Here is a 12,748-nt window from a genome sequence, read left to right as displayed (position 1 = left end):
TTTGCACAAAATGTCTCTTGAGCCCTCAGCCTCTTGACAACCAAAGCTGTTAACCTGCAGATTATTCAAAATTGTACAGATTTTTTAAATTTTCTAGTCAGATTTTCAGTGTGAGTTGAATTCACATTTTAATGCAAAATTGGGCATCTCTTTGGTAGTAAATAAATACAAATTATCTTCAGCAGCCAAACGTTAACTGTTAAACACTTAGTATCATTGCAAGTTACCTATCAAATGTCACCAGATACTAAATACTAGAAAACCACTGTCAAATATTGAAATAAAACGTTATCCCTCATCAAATATTCATTTTAAACACTCCACAAACAGTGTTAGAAACTGAGATATGAAAGCTAGGAGCTAAAAGGCATCTTAAACCTAGGTTATGGGCATAGCAACGGAATGTCTAGGTGTGCTTTTTTATAACAAGAATACAAAGCTGAAAATGAAGGAACCGCAGCTAAAATATTATGTTCATTTTTCATATGGTCTAGTCCTTCCCCTGCTCACCCCCTAATATTCTTAAGAGGGTCTCTTCTCCAGTCTTCAGAGATTAGATGAAAGTGGGGAGGCAGAAAAAGGTCCTCCTTTCCTTCCATTCTGCAGTTTTAATCTGAAATCTTAGGCGCAGTACTGCATCCAGAGCTCAGAAACTGCTTGCTCTAATGAAATTCCCTGTCACAAAATGCCCCTAGAACAATGGGAGTTTCAAACACTGTTCACAAATATTTGAGCATTTGTAGAATATCTGCTGTTGTCAACATTTACAAAGGAGGATTGTGAGAAACAAGGGTGGTTTTTTTTTTAAAAAGCTCTGTTAAAAACCATGCTTGTCAGTTGTGCTAAAACAAGAGAGCCTTGAGAGAAGTTCAGCTGGGAGATCAAAGCTTGACCAGCAGAATTACCTGATAGAGTTAATTCTTCCTATTTTATTCCATAACTCAAGTAAATTGAAAAAAGGATATATCTTTGACCTCTTAATATGTGTCGGGGGTGTTAATGGAGTGCGGTGGATTGTTTTCTTTGCTTGGTATGCTAATATCCCAACATGCTAACATTGGTATTCAAAAAACATTGCATTGGTTCTGTGGCAAAGACCAGCAATAGGCTTGGGACTAGACTTTCCATAGAGACGTTGGGTGCTAATGCACTTAACAAAATATAGGGATACAGTTAATGCTTGGGTGTAGTTTCAGCTCCATAGAGTTGTGAGTTCTGGTATTTGCAGGGCTCTAAGATCAGCAAAGGGTCAGCACTCTACCAACACAGCCATTTTTACTTCTCGGAGAAAACTAAAAAAAAACGTCAGAAGCAGGATTAGAAAATTCTCAGTTTGCAGTTCAAGGTTAAGGCCAAGTGCTTCCAAAATCTTGGAGCCAGCATTACATGGACTGGGAATGAAGTGTTGGCAGAGTTGCACAACTGGGGGGTTTGGTGTCAAAAGGAGCACTTCACTAGCATGTCACATGCCGTTACATGATCGTAACACATTCTCTAACCTTTCCTTTCAGTTGACATGGATGATGAAGATGGCCGGTGCTTGCTAGATGTAATTTGGTAAGTATTTTCCCTTTGCCCATGAAAAGCGTGTTTTTTCTTGTGGCAAAAGGGTTTCAGAAACGGAACATTCCATTGCAGATATTTTTGTTCTCTAGCTTAGCAAGCGCTGCACCTTTCAACCATGCTTGGTTCAAAAACTTGGAGCCCCTCTACATGACTGCTGCCTTGACAACTGTTGCTGCCTGACTTTGGTGGAACACATGCCACTTGGCCTGTTCTTGATCTTTATAGAGGATGCGCAGCTAGAACCAGAAGCTTTCTCATTAAATCTGACAGTCAGAGCTACACGAGGCTTCCCCAGAAAGAGAAAGTTGCTGTTACAGAACAATTGACAAAATAAATGATGCTTTAGTCCACGGATGGGGATCTTCCATCCCATGAGCCAAATGAGGCTGATGAGGCCATTTCCCCCCCAGCTGCACCAACTTAGGGAATGGGAGCCACTCCTTACTGAAAGCAGGCAGAAATCTTAGTAGCTGTGGCTTGAATTCAAGCTGACGCTAGAAAGGAAAGGTTTAAAGTACAATTATTGAGCATGGTCCTGCTTTTGTTCCTTTAAAGTTCTCACCTGTTGTCATATTGGAAGGTGGGCAGACCTGTGCTTGGAGGGTGGGCCAGTTTTCTGGATCTTGCCCACCAATCAGATCCAGTTCCTCAACCCAGTATTGGACAGTAGGTAGGTTTCGAGGAACGGCTAAGGGAGCTGGGCATGTTTAGCCTGGAGAAGAGGAGGTTAAGGGGTGACATGATAGCCATGTTCAAATATATAAAAGGATGTCACATAGAGGAGGGAGAAAGGTTGTTTTCTGCTGCTCCAGAGAAGCGGACACGGAGCAACGGATCCAAACTACAAGAAAGAAGATTCCACCTAAACATTAGGAAGAACTTCCTGACAGTAAGAGCTGTTTGACAGTGGAATTTGCTGCCAAGGAGTGTGGTGGAGTCTCCTCCTTTGGAGGTCTTTAAGCAGAGGCTTGACAACCATATGTCAGGAGTGCTCTGATGGTGTTTCCTGCTTGGCAGGGGGTTGGACTCGATGGCCCTTGTGGTCTCTTCCAACTCTATGATTCTATGATTCTTACAGCCACAGACCAACGTAAGTTTATAAATAACATAATAAGAAAACCCAAGATTCATGGGGAAGCCAAGAGAAAAAATTATTTAAGATCTGCTTGAGACATAGCTGTCAACTTTTCCCTTTTCTTGTGAGGAATCCTATTTGGAATAAGGGAATGTCTCTTAAAAAAAGGAAAAAGTTGACAGCTATGGCTTGAGACCAGGGTAAAAAACAATGGCTACCAGTTCAGTAACGTAAGAAGAAGAATTACTTAAAAAGTAAGAATTTCAGTGGGCCTTCCACTGGGTCTTGCAAGTTTCAGATAGCCTTGTGCCAATAATACTTAGCACTGACATATGATAACCATTACATTCTGTTCTATAAGCACCATGTAAATAGATTTTAGACATGGCTTGGTAATTAAGATCCTGACTAGAAAGGGAATACAAATGCGTTTGAGGACAGAAGAAGTGGAACCAAAACCAAGAAACCATTGGAATCCCCCACCCACCCCCACCAACATATTGATAAGGATAGGTATAGGCTCATTTGTCTGTTTTGGTACATAAATAACAGCATAGTCCTTTACATGTTTACTTGTAAGTAAATTTCCTATGTCCTTTCTCGCCCCCAGTGATCCTCAGGCATTGAACGATTTTTTACATGGATCTGAAAAGGTGAGGACTTGCTCTTCTGTACGTTTCTTTAAATGCTTATGTTGATGCATGACTAATTAACAAATCAAAAAGCCTCCAGCTTAAGTTACCTTTGGCTTGTATGTCTACAATGAAAGAAGTGACACAGAGAACAGAGGTGGTGCCAATCCTAGAAATGAAATGCAGAGGGCACAGTTCTGCCAGTTGTTTTCTCTGAGACCTTTGAGGAATGAAGAACAAATGCAGTTAGAAAAAGACTTAGTAGTTACCTATGACAATTTACTTAATTTCTAATTCAAAGCAAAACCATCCCACCAGCACAACTGAGAACTTGTTTACAGTTCCTAGGAAGAAACCAAGGCACTGAAAGGAAGTTACCCAGTGCCTTGGTCTGTGAATGAAGTGGTGCCCCTTTGTTTTTCCATTTCGTGTCAGTCTGACTCCTTGAACACTGTCAAGCTTAAATTTACATTCACATACAGTAATTTAAATCTTTTAAATTACAGATTGACAGTGATGATCTCTTGGACAACACAGGAGATGCAGCCAGTGCCTTCTTTGAGGGTGCTGGGGTATGTATTTTTCGCCTCATTTTTACAGCACAGTTTATATCACTTTTAGAAACATCATGTCCTTTCTTTTACACATTTATCATTTTCATAATGCTCAATGCATGATGAAGCTATACAAGTTGTAATGTTACATTTCCACCATGGTGAGCACACACAATAGCAAAAAGAGGCAAACTGAACATAGGAAGGCGAACAGGCTCTGTTAATGTCTTGGACACCTGATAAAATGGTTAAAATGCCACAGAAAGGCAATAAGCAATGTGACATCCTGGTTGCGTTCCCTTTATTGTTAAACAGAAGTGTATATAGGTGTTTGTACAAGGAGGCAGAGTAAGAGCAAAACTGATAGGAGTGGAAACCTCATTTCTCTCATGTCATCAGAAAAAAAATCTGCATGTTCTACATTTGATTCCGAGCCTGGCATTTGTACGTGTGTTATAATGAAGCAGACAAAATAATTGAAAAGTATATTTTACTTTAGCCAGTTCTACGGAAAATGCAGAGGCTGAGGTGTCAAGGAAAGAGGGATCAGTGTAAGGAAAATTGTCCTAGAGACTCTTCATAGCCCTAATCAGTCTCCTGTGTGATATTCCATATGTAGCTTCAAGAGTGATTTGATTTCATCCACACAGTTATTGGCACTGGGCACAATGGATGGTAGCAGCGCAGTGCTAGGATTTGTGTGATCAGCCCACATTTATATTGAACCATTTGCTCGGAATGTTGGTTGTCTCTGGGTCTCACATTTGCTGTTCTCTTGCTGTCCTCTTCTGTCCTGATGCTTTGTTCTGCTCTGTGGGGAGGGCCTGATCACGGTGATCAGCTTAGTAAAGGTTGGAGGGTTGCAAAAGCTAGGGAAAGATTTCTTTCAGAATGAGGTCAAGAACTTCCATTTGTGTGCCTTGGGAACCTGGGTACTGAAGTGCTTTTGTCTTATACCAGATGTTTTGTTGCAAGGTCTGATATAAGACAGAAAATGCTTACCACCCTTTGTCCAGCATAAGCAGCAGTCAATAGGTTATGTGTGCACTATAAGAATGTATATTAAGGGCTGATCTAGGGAAATCTATGGTTGCATCTCCTAACTCCACCCCCCCCTCCACACACACCTTTTTGCTTAAAAGCCCTTTGGCAAGAAAGGCTAATTTGGATTAGTGTCACTGAGGAGGGTTAAAAAAATTCTACTCCTGCACGATTTTCCATCTTAAATCGCCTTCATCAAAGTGGTCTAGCTTTGTGGAGGGACAGGTACTTGCATGTGTGCGCTTTTTCACTTCTGTGGCTAACAGCAATTGGGAGGGCAGTTTAAATTTGAGAAGTAGCATGGAGGAAGGAGTTAAACCATGTCTAATTTGGCCCCAAAAAATTAAAACCAAGAAAAGGGTGCTGTTCCATAGCACCTAGAAAAAAGGCACAAACTGTTGAGCAAAGAAAAATATAAAAATTCTGTTTTATTTCTATCACTGAAAGCTTACTTTTTTCTCTGTGTGCTTAATCTTTACTCTCTTTTTAGCTGCACGTACAAGAAACCTCTGGCAATCATCTGAGCACTGAACAGAGCCAGCCCACAACAAGTGTTGACTTAGACTTCCTGGAAGATGACATCCTGGGGTCACCTTCAGGGGGCGGGGCCAACCTACAGAACTCAGACCAGCCCTGTGACATTCTCCAGCAGAGCCTGCAGGAGGCAAACATCACTGAGCAGACTCTGGAGGCGGAGGCAGAACTGGATCTGGGGTCTTTTCAGCTCCCTACGCTTCAGCCAGTTGTCCACACTGCCTCTGATGTCACACCACAGATTTTCTCTGGTGGAGCTGACCTTATTGGACTGCAGCAACCTGCAGTCTTGACTCATCAAGCATTGGTGCAGCAGTCAGTTGGAGCCGATGTTGTCAACAAAGCCATCAGCGTGCAACCTTTCCTCCAGCAAGTTGGCTTGGGAAACGTCACCATACAGCCCATTTCCAACCTTCAAGGGTTGCCAAATGGGAGTCCCAGTGGAGCGCTGGGCATTGGGCAGATTCAAGTGGTTGGCCAGCAAGTGATGGCGATTAACCAGTCTGCTCAGCAGATCATCGCTAAGCAAGTTCAGTCTTCCCAAGTGGCCACCATGCCAGTTGGAAGTTACATCACTCAGACAGCAGCAGAACAGCAACAACAGGTCACCCTTACTTCGGCTGGGGTGTCTCCCCAGAATGCAGGCCTTGTCATCCAGAAGAACCTCCCAGCAGTAGCCACCACAACACTGAATGGAAGCTCCATGTTTGGGAGTGTATCTGCTACACAGGGCTCCCAGCCTCTGACAGTCACGTCCAACTTGAGCAGCCCGCTGGTCCAGGCCCAAAACGTGATCATTCACCGGACACCCACACCAATTCAACCCAAACCCCCAGGAGTGCTCCAGCAGAAGTTGTACCAGATCACCCCTAAAACATTTTGCCCCAACAATGCTACCCTTACCATCCAGAACGAGGCTGCCCTCCAACAACAGAAGGCCCAGCAGAACCTAACATTTATGGCAGGCAAGGCTGGGCAAAACGTGGTGCTCTCTGGATTCCCCCCGGGTCTGCCTGCCAACATGTTCAAGCAGCCCCCACCACAGCAGCAGGCCCTTAGCAAACCCATGAGTCTCCACTTGCTGAATCAAGGCAGCAGTATTGTTATCCCAGCGCAGCATGTCCCCCAGGCCATGCTACAGGGTCAAAACCAGTTCCTTCTCCCGGGACAGCTCACCGGCACTTCGGCAGTCCAGATTCCCCAACAGCTGTCAGCCTTGCAGGCTAATATGGGTGGCCAGATCTTAACCACCTCTCATCCTAGTGGGCAAACTCACATCATCACCAGCCAAGGGCCTGGCGGGCAGCTAATAACGAATCAAGCGCTGCCTGCCCAAATCCTCACCAATCAAAACCTGGCAAGCCAACTGAACCTGGGGCAGGTACTGACGTCGCAGAATGCACACGGCACTGCCCACATTCTCTCTGCTCCTATCCAGTTGCAACCTGGACAGGTTGGCCAGCCGACTCTCTTCCAGATGCCTGTCTCTCTAGCCGGTAGCCTGACAACTCAGAGTCAGCCCACCATCACAGCCTCCCTGGCCAGCGGTGCCATTAATCAGACAGGCCAGACTGTTATCCAAGGAGTCACCCTGCCTAACCAAGTGGCTATGCTGAATGCCACCGAGAACCTCAACCAAACTGTGACCATCCAAGCACCCCCTAGTGCCAGCAGCCAGAGCCCAGGTCTCATTCAGCCACAGCCGACCTCCAGCACCAACCTGCTGCCAAGCAGCGACCAAGCCAACATATTAACCGTCCAGTCCACTTCCCAGTCCTCGGCTCCTTCCCAGCTTCAGCTGAATGTACAGCAGCAAACTCCGCCGCCTCAGCAGCCAGCACAGCTACCCGTGACTTCGCAGCCCAGTCCCAGCTTGGTGGCATCTAGTCCTGAAAATATTATCTTGGGCCAGGCAGCTGCTGGAACCATCATCTCCCAGGATTCTATGCAGATGTTCCTGCAGCAGGCAAGTGAAAGGTTTCCTAGAATTACGGCTAGTTTGGTTAGTTTGTTCTCTCTGTCCGTGCATGTTCCAGCTTATTATGGAAATACTACCTGATAAGGTCAAGGAAGTTGTGTGGCCATGACTCCATGAAATCATCAAAGCTTTAAAAAACCAAAACCAGGCAGGCTTCTTGGCCTCATTATAGTCAAGAAGATGTCTGCCAAAAATTGGGGGTGAGCCAGAGATAGTAGAAGGTTGGGATGATCTTCCAGTCATTAAAGGGCAGAGTTTTCAATGTCCTGCACTGCTCTGTAGTCCTCAGCCCTTGCTCTCTTCCAATACTTCTCTCCTTGCAGCCCCCCCCGACCCCCCAATTCAGCAACCTCTGCAAAACAGAGTTTGTCCCAATAGGTGATGCAGCTTAAGTAGGTTTATGTCAGTTTCCTAATATTCACATAGGATAAATTGTTATGATAAAATTCAAATTTCCCAGCTGTAGAACTGAGATGGAGTAATCACTGTGGACATCTAGCCCCATTCCACCCCAAAGAATAACAATATGGGTGTTTGTTTGTTTTCACCTGAATCAAATTTCCACAGTTTGGCTGCTCATAGGAAGGCAGGAGAACAGTTTGTGTGTTTTGCTATTCATGTGGCACAGTTGTGAACTAAAGGTAAAGGTAAAGGGACCCCTGACTGTTAGGTCCAGTTGCGAATGACTCTGGGGTTGCGGCGCTCATCTCATTTTATTGGCTGAGGGAGCCGGCGTACAGTTTCCGGGTCATGTGGCCAGCATGACTAAGCTGCTTCTGGCAAACCAGAGCAGCGCATGGAAATGCCGTTTACCTTCCTGTCGGAGCGGTACCTATTTATCTACTTGCACTTTGACGTGCTTTTGAACTGCTAGGTTGGCAGGAGCAGGGACCAAGCAACGGGAGCTCACCCCATTGCGGGGATTCGAACCACCAACCTTCTGATCGGCAAGCCCTAGGCTCTGTGGTTTAGACCAAAGCGCCACCCGTGAAGTAGTAGTGAAGATAATTCTGTGATTAAAAGTAGCATTCTGCAAATGGGCCCAGACCCCTGTTTGAATGTGAAGTATAGGTTATATGGCTTCCATTGACTGTGAGCCTCATATATCACAAAGGAGCTTGCTTGCTTCCTTCCTTCTTTGCCCTAAAAGCAAATTCTTTGAAACTCGGTGTCAGGCGTGACCTTCTGCATAGTCTTTATTTTTGTGTCTTTCACATTACGAGTTGCTGAGAGGGGAAGTGGGGGCTCTGAAACCAGAATTTAGGATGCAATTCTAAGGCCGTGTCTGCTTGGGGGGAGCGGGACTCAGAGCATGTGCATTCACAGTCATCAGCATTGACAAAAAGTGGGTGGTAGAAGCAGGTAGTTATCATAAATGTGGTCCATGCTAAATCTCTTGGAAATTTCAGAAGGATCGGAGCCAGCAGCAGCAGCAGCAGCAGCAGCAACAGCAACAGCAACAGCAGCAGCAATTTTATTCACCAGCCCTGAAAATGCAGCAGGAGAGCAGTATGAACGAATCCACAGTACCTCCCCACCTGCCTATGCCCATCTACAGCATAGCCACCACCGCCCTCAGCACCACAAGCAGTGTCCCAGCCTCGGTGATAGTCAGCAGCAGCGTAGGCGCAGCCCTGCAGCCGCCTGCCAGCCGAGAGCTGAGCCAGAACCACAACCTGCCGCCGGTGGAGTCCAAAGTACCTCAGTTCTCAGCCGGCCCTCCCCAGCAGGCAATGGCTTGCCAGGTAGCCCCTTACCTGTTTGCAAATCCACAAAGTCGCCTCGCTTTGGCCTGTCCTCCTGCCTTGAGCCCTTCTGTCTAACATTCTTAGTCTTCCCTTCAGCTTCTTGCTTTCTCCTGCACATTCTCTGTGCAGAATGCGTACACACACACACACACACACACACACACACATTAGCATCTCATTTTGGTTCGCACTTGCATTCTCCCACACTTCAAAACAAAGGCAAGGCTTGGGTGTTGGTGGTGACACAATTTTGAAAATAGCAATGAAGTCTCCCCCTTGTGGACGTTGGTGAACAATACAGGAGGAATGAATATTTTCATTAGTGTGGTTACCTCCTGCCTAGCAACTAGGAGGACCACAGACCGTTATATGTTAGGTTACCCTGTGTGTGTGTGTTCATTTTTGCTGTCCCTTTAGCAATACCCTGATAGGCAGAAATGAGACATATGAAAGAAAGTGACAGAAAAAGCCAAGCTTAGTTCATTTCTTCAGGCCAGGCTGGGGGGCAGGGAGCACTACCTACTTGTTAGTGCACTAATTAATATCTTTAATACTGGTGTACTTCCATGGAGTAGTCAGTTTGATCCTGAACTCAGACACACAAATACTAGGGAAAGAGACAGAGGTTTGGATGACACACTGAGATCTAGACATAGCATTCCCCACCCCCCTTTAGGTTACCGCAGAAAGGCTAGAAAGAAAGAAAATGGTTATTCATTTAAAAATTAAACAACTGAAACATTATTTGGAACTTTTCCTAAGCACCATCATAAATTATAATCTCTATATTTTATATTTTCCAAACTTGTTTTGTTGTTGTTTAGTCGTTTAGTCGTGTCCGCCTTTTCGTGACCCCATGGACCAGAGCACGCCAGGCACTCCTGTCTTCCACTGCCTCCCGCAGTTTGGTCAGAAACTTGTTTTAGTCTCCTATAAATAGATATTGTGAACCATGCAAACATTACTATGGTGCCACCTGTATCTGCAAAGAATGGATCTAAGTTTTAAAACATGCAGCTTCCTTGTCTCTGTGGTGAATATTTTGAAGGTTTATATACAGTTCTGGATTCCTCTCTTCTGACCAGTAAAGCTCAGTAAAACTGGCATGGAATCTAGCTTTCTTATAACAAAAAGCAATCACATCCTCTTTAATGCTCCACCCTTGCTCCTTTAATTAAAATAATAATTTGTTCTGCTTTGGAAAAAAAGCAACAGATAGAGGGAAACGATCTGCATGTACTGATGGTGGATGGTTTAGTTCGCAAAGAGCTTTACTTACCTCTTTCATTATGCCCAAATTAAGAACAAGAAAAAAGGAAAGATGGACACGGCATATGGCCTTGCTATAGCATAAAGAAAGACCACTGGTTCCTTGCCTGAAGGAATTTACAATCCAAGGGATGGGCACATCTGATTTCAGGCAGATTATGTTTTTACTTTTTTAGCACATGGGTGAACACACAACAATCCAGAAATAGGCAAACACCTCTAGGATCGGCCAAAGGCTTTCCCCCTCTTACTGATCCTGTTGCCAGACTGTGGCCATCGCCTGTTTGTCTCTTTTCCCTGTTGCTGCTCTTGCTTGCTTCCCTTTCGATCCTAACTAACCCTGAGAGGTGGTGGTTCTGCTGCTGCTGCTGCCTTTTCTTGCTTTTCTTCCCGTCTTCTCCTCTGTCCCTCCAGAGCTGTGCACTGCACTTGTGGTATGTTGCCGTCTCCTACCAGAATGCGTATCTCTTTCCTTCCTGTGTATATTGTTCTTTAAGCGGAGAAGTACTACTTGTAAACTGAGTGTCATAAATTCTACTTGCATGTTAGTAATGTTGAAAATACTGTAGTGCAAGCTGTACAGGAGTTAGTAGAGGACTTGCTACTCTGTAGGGGTGCCCTAGGCAGGCTGGAGAAGTGGCATTTAATACAACAGAGCCCAGGGAGATTTTGTTGCCCAAGAGAGGGTGACTGGGCAGATTGAAAGGGTGGGGTGTGTATTTGTCTAATGGGAATTAGAAGACATGAACACCCTTCTCCCTGTTCCCCAAAATATTGAAAGAAGCCAGCTTCTTCCTGCCTTCCTTAGGATAAGATTTTTGAGATAAGCTTTTTGTTTAGCCATTTGACATTTTAAGAAGCACTTTTTGGTACCTTCCTTGCATTTATTTCTCCGTTGCCTTGGTCACTATGGTTTAAAAGGCAAAATCTTTTCAAGCAACATCTTTTACAGCCAAGCTTTGCAAACAAGCCGAGGCAGTGAAATAAATTTCGCAGGTACCTACCAGTATTCTCAGTGGGACAGCATGAGAATCTGACACCCTGCCCCAGAAAGCTTCCCCTCCTGTTTCAGGGTCTCTCACAGTGTGAACTGAGGATGAAGGGAAGGAGGGAACAAGCAGCCTCATTGACTCACGAAGCTGGCAATTGCCAGCTTTGGACTTAATAATTCTTGGCTGCTTCTGCTGGATTGTGGTGCCTAGGCACCTCAGAGTATCTTCACAAGAGACTTCTAACGCAGTTTACTCTTTCCTTTCTTTTCCCCGCACCCCAACTCCTTTTTTCAGTTGCCTTCAGGGCAGCAGAAACTTCCCGGAGCCTCCCCATCCCATTCACTACCTCATCCTTCCGTGGGGGAGAGCCCCCAGCTCCAGCCCACACACCTTTCACAGATGCAGTCTCCACACCAGTCCCGCCCTCCGTCTCAGCCTCAGCCACTGTCCCGGCCACCGTCCCGGCCTCACTCGAGGCCTCCTTCCCAACCACAGACTTTGTCCAGGCCTCCTTCCGAGCCCCTGTCCCGGTCCTGCACCCCCCAGACCCAGATGCAGAATCTGTATGTGATTCAGAATCAGATTGCTTCCTCTCCTCATGGTCCCAACCAACATCCTCTGCGGCCCCCCTCGCAGCCTCAGGTATCATTCCAAGCACCACAGGCCCAGCCAGAGGGGCAGCCTCAGCTGGCAACCCCTCCACATCTGCAGCTACAGGTCCAGCTTGCTCCACAGCTCCAGCCGCAGGCCGAATCCCAAGTGCAGGCCCGGCTACAGCCCCAGATTCAGGCAGCATCTGAGGTCCAGCACACCCATTCCCCCCATTTCCAGCTTCAGTTCTCTGCCCAGGGCCCTATCAAGCCCCCCACCCCGACCCAGGCGCTTCATCTGACGCCGGAGCAGCAGAGGAGTTTTCAGATGGTTCCGAATCAGTTCCAGGCTCTTTCTGCAATTCCAGCACCCATACCTCAGCAGAAGCAGTTAATGGATCGGTTTCAGCAGGTAAAGCAACCACATTCCATAGAAACTGGTGGGAAAGGGAATCGGGTTAATTATGAAGCCCTCTCACTGCGACAAAATGATTCCATCTGTACAAAATAGGGTGGTATGGCCTCAGCTTATTCATTACGCTCATGGGCAATCTGCTATACCAAGGAGACGCCAGCCACCAGGCCTGCCTCAAAGACACTCTTTGCACCCCCCCCTTCCAAATACCCATTCCTTTTCAAATATGGGCAGCCCCCCCAGCCAATATTGTCTTGTTTTTCCATTCAGAATTTTTTTCTTAACAGCTGGATGCCTACCCACCAAAATGCTCTTTGAAAACTTTACAGGAACTCATCCTTGAGCATGGCCTAC

The 12,748-nt window shown here is 45.8% G+C and overlaps 1 protein-coding gene and 1 long non-coding RNA gene across 10 annotated transcripts in view; one reads left to right on the top strand and one right to left on the bottom strand.

Moving 5' to 3' along the window:
- Positions 1-12,748, top strand: part of BICRA (BRD4 interacting chromatin remodeling complex associated protein) — a 93,838-nt gene that overhangs the window by 68,005 nt on the left and 13,085 nt on the right. For 4 of the 9 annotated variants that reach the window (XM_081200127.1, XM_081200123.1, XM_081200121.1 and 1 more), the window contains exons 2-7: positions 1,512-1,557; positions 3,252-3,294; positions 3,780-3,845; positions 5,359-7,368; positions 8,790-9,125; positions 11,684-12,391. In XM_081200127.1, coding sequence (XP_081056253.1) covers positions 1,517-1,557; positions 3,252-3,294; positions 3,780-3,845; positions 5,359-7,368; positions 8,790-9,125; positions 11,684-12,391 — 3,204 coding nt within the window. In that variant the 5' untranslated portion in view covers positions 1,512-1,516. Of the gene's footprint in view, positions 1-1,511; positions 1,558-3,251; positions 3,295-3,779; positions 3,846-5,358; positions 7,369-8,789; positions 9,126-11,683; positions 12,392-12,748 lie in introns of those variants that run through there. The other 5 variants (XM_081200125.1, XM_081200129.1, XM_081200126.1 and 2 more) reach the window with 3 other exon arrangements.
- On the bottom strand, positions 41-11,657 carry LOC308590660. Its single transcript, XR_014009849.1, has 3 exons — positions 9,138-11,657; positions 3,384-3,493; positions 41-1,292 (listed from the first exon to the last, which is right to left on the bottom strand). It is a non-coding gene; the product is annotated as an uncharacterized lncRNA (long non-coding RNA).

This window comes from Podarcis bocagei (assembly GCF_964188305.1).
Source record: "Podarcis bocagei genome assembly, chromosome: 7".
In the NCBI taxonomy this organism is placed as follows: Eukaryota; Metazoa; Chordata; class Lepidosauria; order Squamata; family Lacertidae; genus Podarcis; species Podarcis bocagei.
The sequence above is the reverse complement of the archived record's forward strand: the minus strand, read 5'-3'. Positions and strand labels throughout refer to the sequence as shown.